The 18,020-nt window shown below is 33.2% G+C and overlaps 1 protein-coding gene across 4 annotated transcripts in view; it reads left to right on the forward strand.

Moving 5' to 3' along the window:
* LOC149410132 (uncharacterized) overlaps window positions 1-18,020 on the forward strand; it is a 41,038-nt gene that overhangs the window by 15,095 nt on the left and 7,923 nt on the right. The window contains exons 1-7 of one of the 4 annotated variants that reach the window (XM_089648473.1): window positions 1,940-2,209; window positions 2,309-2,396; window positions 2,486-2,581; window positions 5,815-5,913; window positions 11,321-11,392; window positions 12,476-12,547; window positions 16,188-16,386. In XM_089648473.1, the coding sequence (XP_089504599.1) occupies window positions 2,206-2,209; window positions 2,309-2,396; window positions 2,486-2,581; window positions 5,815-5,913; window positions 11,321-11,392; window positions 12,476-12,547; window positions 16,188-16,386 (630 nt within the window). In that variant the 5' untranslated portion in view covers window positions 1,940-2,205. Of the gene's footprint in view, window positions 1-1,939; window positions 2,210-2,308; window positions 2,397-2,485; window positions 2,582-5,814; window positions 5,914-11,320; window positions 11,393-12,475; window positions 12,548-14,373; window positions 14,487-16,187; window positions 16,387-18,020 lie in introns of those variants that run through there. The other 3 variants (XM_089648474.1, XM_089648476.1, XM_089648477.1) reach the window with 3 other exon arrangements.

Below are 18,020 nucleotides of genomic sequence, written 5' to 3' on the forward strand. Positions count from 1 at the left end.
GCTGCGAGTTTCAGCAAGTTCATAACATTAGTTTTTCACCCAATTGCACTTGCTAAACATTCCCTGGAGATTGATACCGATTTATTTGGACGCGCACTACACGATTCGATCATAATCTTGATTTAGCAAAAAAAGAGTTACGTGAAATCAGATTTAGGTAATTAACAATAAAATGTATGGTACAATAAATAAATAAACAATCTGTATATCTTTTTTTACTTCCCTTTCTGCACTAGTTAATTTTATATTTTTACCACCATTCTTTGTTTGGCAAATAATGCGTAATGCGCTGTATGCCCAAAATGTGATAAAAAATTAAGGATGTTTTTTTAATAAAAAATAAATAAAATAATCTGCAGCCCGTTCACAGTTCGGCCCTTAACTCTGACCCACGGCCCCCTCCGCGCTCGCTTACCGCTCTTCCCCGTCTCTATCCCCCCCCCACAAGGGCGTTGACAATTATGGGAGCTTCATTGGTTTTGCGTATTATTTAATACATCTCGACAAATTATGCCGCTTCCATTGATCCTAGTTCCATGCGTGTAACGTAACTGATACTGTATCAATCTGCAAGTGGGTACGGCTCGTACACGGTAACCGCGTATCCAGCTACGACCTCCCGGATCCGCCTTTAGTGCTCGCAGTATGGCTCGCAGTGTGATCGCAGTGAATCCGCCGTCGGCGGCTCGCTGCGATCACACTGCGCTCCACCCGCGAGCGGCTCGCAGTAGGCTCGCGCCAACGTACTCACTTGATACATTATCAGTTACGTTACACGTTACACGGCTAGATGAGTACCCTGCTTAACGTGTAACGTAACTGATACTGTATCAAGTGAGTACGTAGGCGCGAGCCTACTGCGAGCCGCTCGCGGGTGGAGCGCAGTGTGATCGCAGCGAGCCGCCAACGGCGGATTCACTGCGATCACACTGCGAGCACTAAAGGCGGATCCGGGAGGTCGTAGCTGGATACGCGGTTACCGTGTACGAGCCGTACCCACTTGCAGATTGATACAGTATCAGTTACGTTACACGTTACACGGTGCTACACTCTTGGTGAGTACCCTGCTTAAGAGGAACGGCTGCGCGGACCTTTCCATATAAATTTTAATTTGAATTTACAATAGAATTTACTAAAATACCAAACTAAACAGATTTATCTTTTTTTAATCAAAAAGTTTAGCATGTAGCAAGTTCGGATTAGAGTCCAATGTTCGATTTTTGCTATTATAAAATATAGCCCCGAAAAGATGACGATTTTTTCATGATTTTTGGAGTCTACTTTGATAATTTTTTGTGACTAAATGGAAGCCACTTTTGAAAAAAATCTTACACATCCTGTCTCAAGAATATGATGAATTATTTAAAAATAATAATTTTTCTTCAAAAAAGATTTTTTTTAACATAGAAACCCAAGTTTAGTCCGACGAAAAATTACATTCAATTTTGTCTTATTCGCACTACGCGGGCATGAGGTAAGCCGTAGCGGGCGGGGGAATGGTCGCTAGCCGACCAAATAAATATTTTCACGCTTTAAGAGGAACGGCTGCGGTGCCTGTTTCATACAAAATTTTAATTTGGATTTACGGCTAAAATACTAGAGTAAACTGTTTTTTTTTTTTAGTTAAAAGTCATGGTATATATAAAGTACGGATATGGATCAGATTTTCGATTTTTGCCTTAAATTATAGAATATAGGCCCCAGAAGATGACGATTTTACATGATTTTACGAGGCATCTTTGGCAATTTTTTGTGACCAAATGAAAGATATTTTTTGAAAAAATCTCACATATCCCGTCTCAGGCATATAATGAACTGTACAATAAAATTTGAATCTTCACTGAAAAAAGTTTTATTTGCTTCAAAAGCCGAATTTGGTGGCCACAAATTCAACGTATATTTAACTAGCTTTTTTGTTATTGTCTCATTCGCACTTTCTTGAGTCGGGCTGGCTAGGGTAGGTAAGGGGGGCCGGGGGGCAGGGGCTCGAGTGAGATCGCCCGCCTAACAAATACATGCATACGTCAATCGTCCTTCATTTTTTTATTATTATTGCTAGTGTATGTATATGTGTTAGTCGGACATTCGCAGTCAGCCCGCGCGGACATATAATTGACGAATTTGTTACTTTGTTTACGAATAATATTATTTTTAAACTCCACAGTTTTTAACCGAAGCATCTCCAAATAATTTATTTCATTCAACATGGGTAAGTAATCATTATTTGAGCATTTTTAACAATGATAATTAGGTTATGAATTAGGGTACTTACGTTATTGATTTTTATAAAATGTTATTTGTGTTTTAGGTCGAAAGTGGATACGTGGTAAGCCACCCAGTATGCACCGGAAAAAGAGAAAGTGCAATGTCAAAAAGACAGAAAGAACTCGGAACAGGTGAAAATTAAATGCAATATTTAAATCAAAATTTATTATAAGTATTTATTTTTTACGGTAAAAATGTAATGTTTTTTTGTTGTTTTCAGTTCCGTAAATGATGTTGAAGATTGTCAGGCTAAATTTGCCAACAAGGATTTTTTCGATGCTAACATCGATGTGAAATGTGGGATTTTGAGCAAACGGTAAGCAAATAATTTTATTTTCACAAGAACAAACTCTCGAGAATGTACACAATAACATCAAGATACCATCTTTTGGTTAGTAGTGAGAGTTTCATTTTATTGCCGTTCAGCTTTTAGTTTTGATGACAGTGTTTTTACACATTGGTACAATTCAATATTATGTAATTATTTATTTGCTTATTTATATTGGAGTCTGTTCTTACTATACAACTACTACCTGTCCGACTTTTTTTTATTTTTCACCTTGTGCACATGTATTGTGTAGATTATAAAATAGGATTTTTTTCAGTATAAAAAATCTGGGACTAACTACCATAAATATATTCCTCACTGCCTAGAATGGGCGGAAATAATTATACCGATTCATTGAACATTTTTAATAAAATATGCTTGTTGCTATTATTCTTGCTGTTATTGTTTTATTATTGTGCTGCTATTTTTATGGTTAATTTTATTTATAGTTGTATTACTTAATTTTGTTGTTCATATAATATTCTTCTTACACAACACTTAAAAATAATCTCGACCAAAATCCCAGTGATAAAGTCAGTGCGTGTTCGGAATTATATACACAGCGACACGACTTTATAACATTCTTCCAGATAAAATAAAAAAATGTGATTCACAAAAAAATTTCAAAGGTAATGTAAAAATTAAAAGATTATGTCAACAGTAACGGTAAGGCCTTTACCGGTGCACTTACACAAATTTTAAGTAAGTGTATATTTCTATTCTCTACAATTATATTACTTACTGTTCATATATTATTTACTGCTGTTAATTCTATGTACCTACTTATCTAATTTATAAACTTATACACCTATTATTACTATTATTATAATTTCGTCTGTGGCCAGCTGCTACATGTACAATGCACGTGTACAATTTCCGTATCTCCTACAATAATACACGTATCTGCTAATTTAAATGAACTAAACAAAAGGGTGATTCCCCGTTTTGATGCAAATATATTCACGCACAACAGAAAAAAAGCATTTCTCTTTTACTGGCCTTCAGTGCGTGATATTGTCAGTGCCTAACGTGTACATGCGCATAATATACCAATACTATTAAAGAATAGGTCGGAAGCCCTTGTATGTCTGTGTCTGATAATGGAATGAACTAAACGAAAGGGTTCAAGCATTGAACTTAATTTCTTTTTTATTTAATATCATATTATCTAACTTTTTTTGATCGCTTGCAACGTCAGCCGTACTAAAAGCCAGGTACTCCCTCTCCGTTCCCCGCTGCACGCTCCGTTAGAGAGGGACACAGGACAATAATTATTTTTGCGGGAGTCGAAATTTCGTCCGCGAAAACAACGCTCTTATAAACAATGATAATTAATAATATTATGAATTAATCAAACGTTTATTAGGGTACAAACGTTAATGATTGTTATAAAATGTCAATTGTGTTTTAGGTCGAAAGTGGACACATGGTAAGCCACCCAGCATGCACCGAAAAAAGAAGAGGTTCAATTTCAAAAAGTCAAAAATAACACAGGATAGGTCATATAAAATACATTACTATACAACGAAATTAAATTATACCTGATTGTATTTGTATCATACGTATCCAGAATATCCAGAATTTTTCAATGAAATTCATATTTACCTAAAAACTATTTTTTTTGTTGATTTTATGGATTCTTTCGTAATTCTCTTACTAGCTAGGACTTATAACAATACCCTTTCATATTTCTAACTAACTAGTACTGCGGCTGATTAGCCTTATTACTATCACCATCTGATGGTTGTATTTAATTGACTGATTTTATGTTACATTAATAAGTTTTATGAGAAAAAATTCTTAACTGGATAAAAAACCTCATACAAATGACATGGAAAAGAAAAAACCTTTGTGATTGACTGAATTTAAGTATTTCATTTTTTCATAATTCCTGGACTTTCAGAGAGCTTTTGAAACGATAGATAGAGATATAATTATTAAAAAACTATCTAAAATGGAATAAAAGGAAAGGCATTGAAATGGTTCAAGGATTATTTAAGTAATAGATATCAAACCACAATTATGTGATTAATCAAGAGAATTACATAGTGATATAGCAGCAGAACCTGAAACACATCTGAAAATAACCATCCCCCACCTCACTCGGAGCCACCAGTCAACGAAATGACCACCGCTAAGGAACCGAATCAGTATTTATGTTAATCCCCCTCCACTTTTCACCAGAAGGAATTCCATGATGGACACCGCCTCCAACCAATCACAGCACAGCATATTCCATTGAGATTTTAATCAAACAATGATTACAAATTCAAAAGTGACTATTTGTGATAACATCAGACTCAATTTACGGGAAAATGATCAAAAATATAACCACGGAATAAATATCAACATCAAGAAATGATTATATGCTAACATAATAACATGAAAAATCACACCTAAATATATTTGTTACTCTTTGGGAAATGTTCAAACCGGTAACCGGATAAATCATCATATCTTTAAAAAGTTATATAAAGTCATGGAAAGTGATGAAACAAAAACTTTATTAACTGGGTTATGTAGGTTAGGTTAGGTTTGGTTAAAAAAAAAATTAATCGTTTCTAATGACTTTATATCACTTTTTAAAATTGTGTTGAATTGTCACTGTGTTGAGTTATCATGGAACCGTTCAAACCAAAGATATCTAACTTTACACCCAATATGAAAATTTGTATATTTTATTATAAAATAAATAAACGAGACTTGGGGTGATGGTTTTGGTAAATTGAACTGACTTGGTTAAAGGTATCACATCAAAATATTACTTTAATCTCAGCAAACTAACTACGGAGAGGAAAAATACCTAACCAATTTACTCCTCACTAAAGAGGAAAATCTCCTCCGAGAGGGTCAGATTTGATTTTTTTCTATAAATAGAGAACCGAATTCCATACAAAGTCAGTTCAACAACTACCTCTGAAAGAGAATCCTCTCTCCTGAAGAACCATCACCAAGTCTCCAAGAAATATTTTCAAGCGTTTTACTCAGTAGGTACTAAATTCAGTTTTGCCAGTAATAAATTCTTAACGTCAACTCAGATTTGGAAATAAATTCCTTTCTGAACTTGGCTTTAAGCTTCACTAAAGCCTTCACCACACTCACCAAGACTGAAACGTTGACAAGTGTACCCAGCCTCCTACAGTAATTGTACGGACGGTTAATTGTCTCGTACGGTATTTATTTTTTTACAGTAGAAATATAATATTATTTTTTACTTTCAGTTCCTCCGTAAACGATGTTGAAGATAGGCACGTTAAATTTCTCAAAAAGGATTTATTCACTGACGACATCGATGTGGATGAAGAGATTTTAAGCAAACGGTAAGCAAATAATTTAATTTTGACAAGAACAAACTCTCGAGAATTTACCTCATAACGTCAAGATGCCTTGTGTTTAGTAGTAAAAGTTACATTTTATTGCAGTTCAGCCTTTATTTCTGATGACTGTGTTTTCACACATTGGTGACGCCGGCGGCGAAAAATGGCAATAAACGTACGTTCCGTATCACAATAATGCGTCATCTCTTTCTTATACATAATGGTGAGCCAAAGGATGAGACACTCAATCAACGTATATGTCGGTTATTACTTGTGTAAGAAAGAGATGCAGGATTATTGTGATATGGAACGTACGTTTTTCGCCGCCGCCATCGCCGTAATCCAGCAATAATAAAAGCGACCATTGGTACAGTTCAATATCGAAAGTGACGAGATGCAGACATTTTACAATGATTTCTTCAATTTAAAGCGGTTATATTTGAGAATAAGAACCGTCCATTTTCGCCTACAATTTCTAGACAGACTTGTAGGTACTATTTTGTTGAATTTGTATGTGTAGTCACTATATGACTAGGTATACCCATTGGACCCTTACATCATAATCCGGTCTTTTGTTTTACAGGCATAGTTTTGTTTAGCTCAGTCATTCCCAAAGTGGTCTATGAGATGTAATGTAAATGGGGGTCCACGAGAGTTTCTGGGAAAATTTTGAGGGGGATCATTCTCCTCCAAATTCTCTAGCCACTTTCCAAAATGTTGTGATCCATGGGGGGTCAAAATTGTCTAGGGTTCTACTGGACAAAAAGTGAGGGGACCTCTGGGTTAGATATTAGCAACATATACACAACTACTAACTGTCCTACTGTTTTTATAGTTTTAAACATGTGAGGCCCCTAGAAACAAAAACGGAAGTGTCCACCAAACGTCAAAAATGAGTTGAATATGCAGTTTTATAGAGAAAGGTTCATTCTATCTCGAGAATATATCTGTTTTTAATATAATTGTCATTAAACCATAGTATTTTGGCTTTAAAGTTTTGTTGTTGTAACAAATACGGCAGTGTCCACCTCCTTCCGAAACAAAAGCGGCAGTTTTTCAAATAGCCAATCAGGAGCCTTTATTCATAATGGCGGCCGTACTTGAATTCATACAAACTCGTGCGGAAGCGTCAGTGAATCGTGTAGTGAAAAGTTGTTATTTTTTGTGGAAATAACCATTTATTGTTAGTGGACGTCAAATATTCCAAGAATGGAAACTTTCCCCGATATATTGCCATCGGAATCAGTGAGAAAACGTGTCAAACAACCGCATAAATGGAAGGAAAACATCGCCAAGAAAAAAAGGTAAACCGCCATCATGTTGTAGGCAAATGTCAAAATATGACATTTTTAGATTTATCTGAATTTGTTCACAATTTTTTTTGCAAGGAACTGGATCGAATCGGCTAGGCCAGGGGTTCCCAATCTTTTTCAGCCCGCGGCGCACTTACATATTAAGTATTTTGTCACGGCGCCCTACTTTAGTAAGCTATTTGAAATAGATACAGTGACTATATATATATTATAGTCGAAAGAAATAGGTACCTACAATAATAGTAGTTAGGTAGACAGGCACAAAAATTAAAACATCCACAATTTGAAATTTACTTTAGTTATATTTATACGAATTCAGAATTGGAATAGAGAACAACAAAAAAGACTTATGAAAAAAATAAAATTCGATAGTCAAAATCAATGTGACGATTTCCGCACAGTTTTTCAAAGCGGGGAATAAGACTTGAGACTGCTAAGATCATTCTTTTGCTCCACATTGATCTTTGAGCGATATTTGTTCTTTATTACAGCTACAGCTGAAAATACAGCTTCATCTTAATATGATGTGGTAAACAGAATGAAAATTTTGAAAGCTTTCGAAGTTAAATTTGGATATTCATTTTGAATCGATAACCAAAAGTCCACCAAATCGAAACTAGTGAATATAGTTTTGAGACTGTTGTAGCAAGAGAGTTCAATGAGATTCTCTTGCTCTTGTGTTGTGAATCCTGGCCGGACTTGTGCGGATCGACTCACGGTTTCTCACCTCTTCACTTTCTACGGCGCACACTTTGGGAACCCCTGGGCTAGGCCATGTATTTTGACAACTAGACCTAAATAAATAATTTAACAATAATTAATATAATATTTTAAATTAAAAACTACTGATTATATTTTAAATTTTATTTGGTAGAGATTCATTTCAAATTTAAATTATGTTTTATAATAATAAATGCTGTCACATAACTTTTGCATATTAGACACAACTTATCACTATAAGATCTTAACATATTATAGCGATAAATTTTATTAAAATAAATTGTTTTTTTTAATTACAATATTATGTTATTATTTCCTTATTATATATTTTTAATTTTAAAATTTTTATGTTACGTAAAATATTACCTGGTGTATCTTTTTGGTGTGAGAAATACAAAATTTAATGTTGATTTTTTTTCTTATACCATTAGTAATCACTAAACATGATCCCCTTACTTATAATCATATCGTCACTAATACGCGTCGTATTATGTCGTAACAGTGAAAAACTTGACTTATTATCACTGCGTGTGTATGGATAAAACGGCTTTAAACTTTACGAAACGAAGGATGAGTCGGCGAATACCGCAATTATAAGTAAGGGGAGATGTCTACTAAATAATAGTAACTAATCGTTTTAATATTATTCACAGATATTCTCCAACGTGTTTACCATCTGCTCCCGCTTGCAACCACAAAACTTCTAAAAGTTTTCAATGCAGTAGCATTAAAATGACAGATTTGATACGTTTTCACAAGATTTTTTACTCACGTAAGGACAAAAAATATCAAGATGCACTAATTTTAAAATTTTGTAAGCCAGTATCCATTAAACGTCAGCGACCTAGGAAAGGCACTTACAAAACAAAACAATTTCAAACAAAATTTTCATTTAGATTGTCCGACGGCTCCATAATTCCAGTGTGTCAACAAACATTTCTAAAGAGCATAAATATTTCAAAACAAAGGGTGCAACACATAATGGAATGTTTTTATAAAACTGGCAAAATTGCTACGGAAAATCGTGGTGGCGATCATCGGAGTCGTCATTTCGTGGAAAGGTTAGAATTCACCATGAATTAGTTAATTTAATTTTTGTATTATTTTATAATTTAGTTAACTTTTCTTTAAATCTATTTTTACCTTTTATTAAATCTATTTTACCTTTTTTTAAATCTATTTTCTGTTATCCAGAATTTATGAAAATTTCTAAGATAGAAGTGACCTATCAACTTTCAATAATATCTTCAAGAGGAACTCAACTGCAACTTTTTCAATAAAAAAAATCTTCCTAAAAATATTGTTTTCTTACATTGACTGCAACATCTTTGAAATTGTCATTTACATCAAAACCGTCAGTTTCCAACTGTTTGTGAAACAAAACAGCAAGTGTCCAAGCAAGATGGTCAAAATGATTGAAACAAAAACAAGTGTCCATCAAAAAAAATCATTTTTTAAAGAAACTGTGGCATTCAGATACATTGATGATTTAAAATAGTATTCTTAAACCGGTTTACTATCATATTATTAAAATTTCCTTGCATATTGATGAATAACGGACTGATTAAACGTTTTTTTTAGATTGCCAACAATTTAACAAAGTGGACACTTCCGTCTTTGTTTCTAGGGGCCTCATGTGTACGTACATTCGGATTACATAGATTATAATATAATATGCTTGTAGCTATATATTTTTTATCTTTCCGATTTTATGTCCGGGTTAAATCTTCCCCATAGGAAAAACTAAACCCTTCCACACACTTTTCCACAAATGATCATCTAGTCAATCAACATTATGCAAGTGCATTATATAAGTAAAATAAATACAAAACAATACAAAAACAACACGTCAACTCACCAGAGATCAAATGGGAAAATAATTCACCGACTCCAGATATTTTCATATCAGAGGGTTCGGCTCGGTAGAACTTCTAACAGGGCCTATAAATTCTACTGATCCCTCAATATAAATATTTAAAAAATCTTTCGTTATCCTACATGTATTTAAAATGACTGATTTTTGCATTTTTAAATATAAATTTTGTCAATCTCGTAATAAAACTATGGATTTGTATAAAAATCAAATCCACTCCGCACGCTCGCATAAAAACCACATCATAATATCGACTTTAAGGCCAAGTTTAATGCCAAATCACTATTTTGATTAATCTTTATAACGATTTGGTGAACATTATGAAAACCAAAAGACATGCTTTAGATAAATTGAAAGTTTTCCTATCGCTTCGCTTGAGTAGAATTCAAATAAAAAATAAATTACTCTATAAAAAATATAAATGCAAACTACAAAAAAAAAATTTTTTTCAATAGAAATGTGTGAACGCATAAAGGAAACAACCTTAAAAAAATACAGTATTATAGGTAAGATTATCTGTAACAGTTTCACTTAAGGCGATGCCATACGTAGTAATGCAAAATCATGTGTTTTTGGTTTGAAAATTTGGTCGCCTAGAAATGCTTTAATTAAATACTGCGAGTAGAATACATCTTGGCCTTTAAAACAATCGAGTATTTTTTAGATAAGTCTTTTTATAAGCCCAGAAAAAAATAATGTATAAGGCCTATGAAAACTGCTTTAAAGTTGAAAATCTCCTACTTAGGAACCCATTTTCGGTTATGATTTTATTGTATAATGTGTCAAATTAAGTTATTTATAAAATGATCGAAAAAAAATTAAATATTTATGCCTGAACATCCACAAAATAAAATAAAAGGCACTTTTTGGCCATGTTTTTTTCTTGCATAAATCAAAACAGGCGGATGGTGTTAAGCGGGAATTTAAACCTTATCGCCATCTACATAAGGGTTGTTATTGATAGCGACTCAATTAAAAATACTACACGACGTAGTGCATCGCCTTAATTAACTTTTTTGCTTTCTTATAAAATTATTTACAAAATAAATAAAAACCAGTTTTTTGCTTGAAATCAAACGTTTCTAGACTCCGTTTTTCAAGCGATTTTAATGCCTATTACCTACGATATAAGTTATACCAAGAATATACACACTTTTGGCTTGTAGCTTCCTCTTAATTCGACTCCGTATCTATTTCCAGTGCAGAGTTACCCATATTTCTTGTCCTCTCTCGGATTTACGTAATATCTCCCTTTCAAATCATATGTCTTCAGAATTTATTTTACTTGTCTTACAGGTTAAATAATATATTTTTTGAATCATGGGAAATAACCGAACAAATTCTCGTATTTCTAAAAGAAGGATACATACATATATCAATATATAAAAATTATAAAAGGATGATGGAAAACAAACCGAACGAAAAAAATATCATGTAAATTGCATATAAATAATTAATATTTTTTATTTATTTATTTGGTAAAAATTATAGTTATTTATTTCAGAATGCTCACTTTGGGAGACACAATATCATTGGATGCGTCTAATTCCAGTGCGTTGAAAACTGAAATTGCCGAGTAAGTTTTTTCATCTTTGTTTTTAATGTGGAGGAATAATTATACTAACAATATTATTTTGGCTAGATGAGCAATGGGAATAATACTGAATAGATTTTCAAAAGTTACAAAAATATTAAAAGCACTAAATATGTTGACGGTGAAACAGGTGCTGACCTTTAAATCGATGATATTTATACATAAAATAATAAATAATAAGTCGATACACAAAACGGTTAACTGTATAAATTAATGCAAAAATATAATGCGCTGCCCGAAAATACAAGTCTGGAGCTATATTAATAAAATATAATAAAAGTGTAATAAATTAGACATTATGAACTTGGATGTACATATGGTTGGAATAAAAATAATAAATGAAAATGCTTACGAGAGCGCAGACGGTGGAACTGCAGGTAGTAAAATCTTCAATCTGAATACGTAATTATAAATAATTATATAATTTACATATTTTTTAAAGATCCATCTCTATAAAAATCATAAAAGTATATTATACAGGGTGTATCGGCACGTTCCCGACAAACTTTAACCAGCTATTCCTTAGCACATTTGGAGTAAAAATAATTATGGGCTCTTTGCTGTCCGGTAACATATTTTTCCAATTAAAAACAAAAAAGTAAAAAATCCACAGTCCGTCACTGTCATTGGCATTGTTTCTCGTGTTCAACAGCTCTTATTAGCAAGTGTGTCAAAAAGCCTCCTCGCTCTTTCATACACACTAAATAATAATAATAGTTAAAAATGAGACGAATGGTGCCATGCCATTTCGTTGTGATCGTAAAAGCGCGCTAATGTAGGTACGTACGTATATTATTCAACGAAACTCGAATAAAATATTGCCAGGTGGGTTTTCAAACTTTGACAAAGGATAAAACAGTGGTGACATGCGGTCAAAATATGAATGGTAATTTTTTTATTAAAAAAAATGTTACCGGACAGCAAAGTGCCCATAACATTTTTTACTCTAAATGTGCTAAGGAATAAATAGCTGGTTAAAGTTTGTCGGGTACGTGCCGATACACCCTGTATAATTAATATTTTTTTATTTATGTATTTGGTACAAATTATAGTTATTTATTTCAGAATGCCTACTTCGGGAGACATAATATCATTGGATGCATCTAATTCCAGTGTACTGGAAACTGAAATTGCCGGGTAAGTTTTTTCATCTTTGTTTTTAATGTGGAGGAATAATAATTATACTAACAATATTATTTTGGCAAGATAAGCAATGAAAATAAAACTGAATATATTTTCAAAAGTTACAAAAATATTGAAACCTTGAAAGCGATGATATTTATACATTAAATAATAAAAAATCTATTAAGTCGATACACAAAACAGTTAGCTGCATAAAGGAATGCAAAATTATAATGCGCCGCCCGAAAATATAAGTCTGGAGCAATATCAATTAAAAGAAAATATAATAAAAGTGTAATAAATTAGTCATTCAACCTTGGTACAAGTGGCTAAAATAAAAACAATAAACGAAACTGTTCCTAATACTTACCTTTGTTCCTAATACTTGATCTTCATTGTTGTTATTATTTAAATTTAAATTTGCGAATCTTTTGCGCGGTTTTATTTCGATTACTGTATAATAATGACTAGCCATTTAATAAATAAAGATTCGAAATTCATATGTCATACGGCATATATTCTGGTCTAGTAATGTGTAATTTCTATCACCTAAGAAATTCTAAAAATATAGTACTATAGGATTCATATGTCTTATACTGATTTATAAATGTGGAAATTCTAACTATACAATTGTAAATGTTCTCCAAAATGCCCTGGAAAGAATCTCAGACTTGTGATGTCCCGAAAGAAACCATTCATCTGTTCTGAATGCAATTACTAATGTTATCCAAATTGACCCTGGTAATAAATTACATCTTTGCGATTCTTTCAAGGATAAAGAAACCATCCTGTCACTTCGAATGCAATCAACAATGTTCTCAAAATTTGTTTTGACAGCATCGCCATTCCATTGTAAGAATATTATGTACTAAATACACAATTTGGCTGTCCTGAAACGGGAATCCTTCCCAGTTGGACAGACAAAGGTTCACTTTGTTTTGTATTGTTTGTAATTTATATATATATATATATATAAAATAAAACCCTCACGAAAGCGTGTGAAATGCCGATAGTAAAATCTCAAATCTATGGAAATATTATTGATTTCATAAATAACGCCATTAATATCAATAATATTATGTCATATTAAAATAATACTTTTACGTAATACTCGTACATATTAATAATAATTTCATATTATGTAATTATAATCAATTATGTAATTTACATATTTTTTAAAGATACATCTGTATAAAATTAAAAAAAGCATATTATTCAGGGTGTATCGGTACGTACCCGACAAACTTTAACCAGCTTTTCCTTAGCACATTTGGAGTAAAAAATGTTATGGGCACTTTGCTGTCCGGTAACATTTTTTTTTCAAATAAAAACAAAAAAGTAATAAGTCCACACTCCGTCACTGTCATTGGCATTGTTTCTCGTGTTATTAGCAAGTGTGTCAAAAAGCGTCCTCGCTCCTTCATACACACTAAATAAAAATAGTTAAAAATGAGACGAATGGTGCCATTCCATTTCGTTGTAATTGTAAAAGCGCGCCAATGTAGGTACGTACGTACGTACATTATTCAACGAAACTCGAATAAAATATTGCCAGGTGGGTTTTCAAACTTTGACAAAGGATAAAACATTGATGACATGTGGTAAAATATGAATACTAAATTTTTTATTAAAAAAAATTTTTACTGGACAGCAGAGTGCCCATAACATTTTTTTACTCCAAATGTGCTAAGGAATTGCTGGTTAAAGTTTGTCGGGTACGTGCCGATACACCCTGTATAAGGTTTTAAGTGGAAGTCCGTCGAAGGAAAATTGTCAATGGATGTGGCGTTCAAAAATGCCCCTAAACATTTATTTAAATATCGTTTATTTTCTGGCAGCACTTGGATTGATTGTCAAAATATATGCCAAAACACAAGCGTTGTGTTTTTAACATTTTTTGTGTCAACATTATTTAGTATTTTAGGAGTTTGTGAGGCAAATGTGAGTTTAAAATGTAATTTTCTGCAATCTTTATTAGTTTATGATTGTTTTTGTTTTGTTTGAACCTTTAGTGAGCGGTGAATTGTAGAGAATATTCTGCAATAACACATAGGGTTAGAAGGAAGTCTTACACATCCAAACAAGTTAAGACGGGTTTGTTATGATGCAGCACCTTATTTTTCATTCTTCGCAATGTGACGCTTACCTAGACACTTCTATTTAGCAGGTTGTTTCATAGAATTTGAACAATTTATCACATTTTAAAGTTAATGTTTAAGCTCTGAAAGTTCTGTTCGAGCTCTGTTATTATTTTAGGTAAACTTGTTGAATTCCGCTGCGTGCAAAAGCTTTTAAAAAAACAACACTCGATTTCAACTTAATATCGAATGGAGACCACTATTAAGTCAAGTAAACATAAGTTTTTAGGGTTTAGTTTGGATTATTTAAATAATTTGTGCGTATCTCCTAACCTGAGAACATAACTCTGAGACAAAAAATGGAAAATTAATTTTACCATCTTCAAACACATAAATAGTTATTTCTTGTAGTAATTAATTAAGTTTAAACCAAGTGCTATTTAAATATTTTTTTTGTGTATTAAGCTTGCAGCGGAATTCAACGAGATTATCTTATTTTACTGTGGCCGGACTTTACGTTGCGTACTTCACAGAACTGAAATAAAACGGACACAGAATTTGAAAATTTGAAAATTAGAATTCAAATTCTAATTCTGTGAAAAAATCTGTCCGATTTCGATTTCAATTGAATCTTACAGTTCAATTCTTTAGGCAAATTAAATAATTTAATGAATTAGTTTTTAAGAACCAATAGGTATAGATTTTCCTGTACTAGTTTGATTAAATCTCACTAACGTTATTCGAGATCAATCGTTATTCAATCGGAGAGTTAGGCTTCTTTTTCTTGAATTCAAATAAATAATGGTTTTGTGCGTTGTGATGTTGTGTTGAAACATAACATAACATTCCACACACGTACAGCATAACCGTTTTTGTGTTACAGTCAATTCTGCTTAACTGATACACCAGTTTATCAGAACAGCCGGTTATTATACAGAAACCAAATAAATAAACTAATACTAATTTACTTCTGTTATTTGGGACAAATTCCGATCTGAAGTCGGTGCAAAACGTATCTCGGTCAACGAATTTTACTTAATGAGCAGACGTGCGCCGAGTCCATGCGGAAGTAATTTAGTAGACCTCATCCACGCCGGTTGTTCGTTGTCCGCCGATATTTGTTAATATAAAGTTGTTCAAGTGCGCAGTTCAGTGCCACGCATGTAAATAGTCAATTGTATTTACGATTACGATACGATTTTGTACAATCACAACTTTACAAAATCCCTACATAAATTTTGCATGTCAATTTTTTGGATTACTGTTAATTAAAATGTAATTTATAGTTTGTTTATTATATATATTTTTTTTAATAGTATAAATCACATTCGAATAAATGCAATATTCTTACCTACTTTCGGAAATTTAAGATTTTGAACAAACGAACATTAACATTTTAGTCTGATAGCATCGATTCAGCTCCTTCTTCACCGGCCCCCGTCCAATGCAGGCTCAACCTCTCCTCGCACAGCCTCTGGAGTTATTTCTCCTAACTATATCCGGCGTGGATGCCGTTTAGTAACGTCTCAAAAATCTCATTTCTACAGTTCTGACCTCGAATATTTTATATTTGACAGGGACCCGTTAAAGTCGAAGCCCGGCCCCGCTAGTGCCAAGAAGAAGCGCCGGAATGCCTTTGTGGACACGGAAGATGACTCGGATGCCACGTCCGAGGAGGAGAAACACCCCGTCCGGGTGCGGAAACACTGGGGAAAGAAGGCAGATACAACCGGAACTTCGCCACCTTCCAACACATCTATTCCTGCAGTAACTACCGTTAGTACATGAAATCTCCATTAATGTAGACAAATAGCTCTCATTACTTACCTAAAAGGCTCAAATAATAATGCATATTATTCAATGTCTTAAAGCTAATTTCGATCTAAAAATAACACCACCTAAAAGTAATTTTTATAATACTCCATTTCATAACTTCCTTTTTATAACTCCCCATCCAATTCCGATGCCTGCTTCGAAAACCTAGACACAAATGCAAGTTCCCTACAATATAAAACAGACCAAAAACTTATCGCTCAATCCCGTGTTGTAATTTTTTAATTTTATCTGCCAATCGAGCCTGAAAGTCATTATCACTAGATATAGAGATAAACTTAACAACTCAACTTTACGTAAACTTGTTGCTCATGCTTCTAAAAACGTATGCGAAACCAGCGAAGACCTTTGATTTTGTGGCAAAAGTGTTGTCGTAATTTGTTGCATGACGTGTAAGATTTTTATCAATTGTTACATTTATCTGTACGCCGCCTCGAAGCCATTTATAATTGTTGTGTTCCCACAAACAGTTCTCCAACTCGTCGTGGAAGGAGATTTTAACAAGTTCTTTATATTAAATCAGGGATTTATTAATACTTCGCGTATTATAATGGTGACTCGATAGTCAACCTAACTAGAAGCTGGCTAATTGAGATCTGAGAACAGTAAGTTTGTCTGGAAGCACTCTAACTGACCCTAGCGACTACTGACTACTAGCTGCCATCTTGCGGACTTCGAAGCAAGCTCTTTGCACTGCCCTCTATGAGTGCATCCGTGAAGCTTTTAGCTAACTCACTTCCCAACAATAATAATAATAATATTTGGCTAATTTATATAGCGCCGTTTTTGTGAAGTACCGTACAAATATATTTATTAAATAATAAATACAACTGGCTTACAACTAGGATTCGTAATAACTAGTGACTTACATCTAAGAGTTATATCTAGTGACTTATGACCAAGGCTCATAACTACTGTCATATTGACATATCGTCGCATTAATTCGTAGAATGCGTAACTCCCAAATGTAAAATTTTACAGGAGGCACAAAAAACCTCGTAGTGAAAAAAAATGAAAGACGGCTTATTCTTTTTATTTATGTTTCGAACATATAATATATTTGGAAATTTATTTTCAATCATTAAACTTTTGTAAGTTAAGGCTTTCTATTTCAAATCGGAGTTAGTAAGTTTACGTAAAAACCGAGAATGGAGATACGCATTTTACAAAAGATACATACTTTTCTGCGAACAGTTTTATGAACAACCTAGCGGAAAATTTGGGAGATAGGAACTTTACATTTACAAAATAAAACACAACAATGTATGTGTATGTCGAGGCAGTCTATTTAGATGCATTTTAATGATGCGGAAGGTTATCGTTAAAGGAGTGGTAATCCTTTTCTAATGTCTGTTTTAAGTCTTGTAAATGCTGGTACTTTTCCTTCCTTAAGGGATTAAATCTGACTCTCAAGTGAAATCTTCAAACTCTGGAGATCATTACAGATTCGGCGACGGTTTTGTGCTGGTTAAGTGATGATCGTTAAGTGACGCTTGGAGTTGATGAAGGAGATTGTAGAAGAATTTGATCTGACATTGTCGATCACCCTTGTTGTCCTGTAGAAATAAAACTGATGT

This window comes from Hesperophylax consimilis, chromosome 28 (genome assembly GCF_061612785.1).
Source record: "Hesperophylax consimilis isolate HC1 chromosome 28, BYU_Hcon_1.0, whole genome shotgun sequence".
NCBI lineage: Eukaryota > Metazoa > Arthropoda > Insecta > Trichoptera > Limnephilidae > Hesperophylax > Hesperophylax consimilis.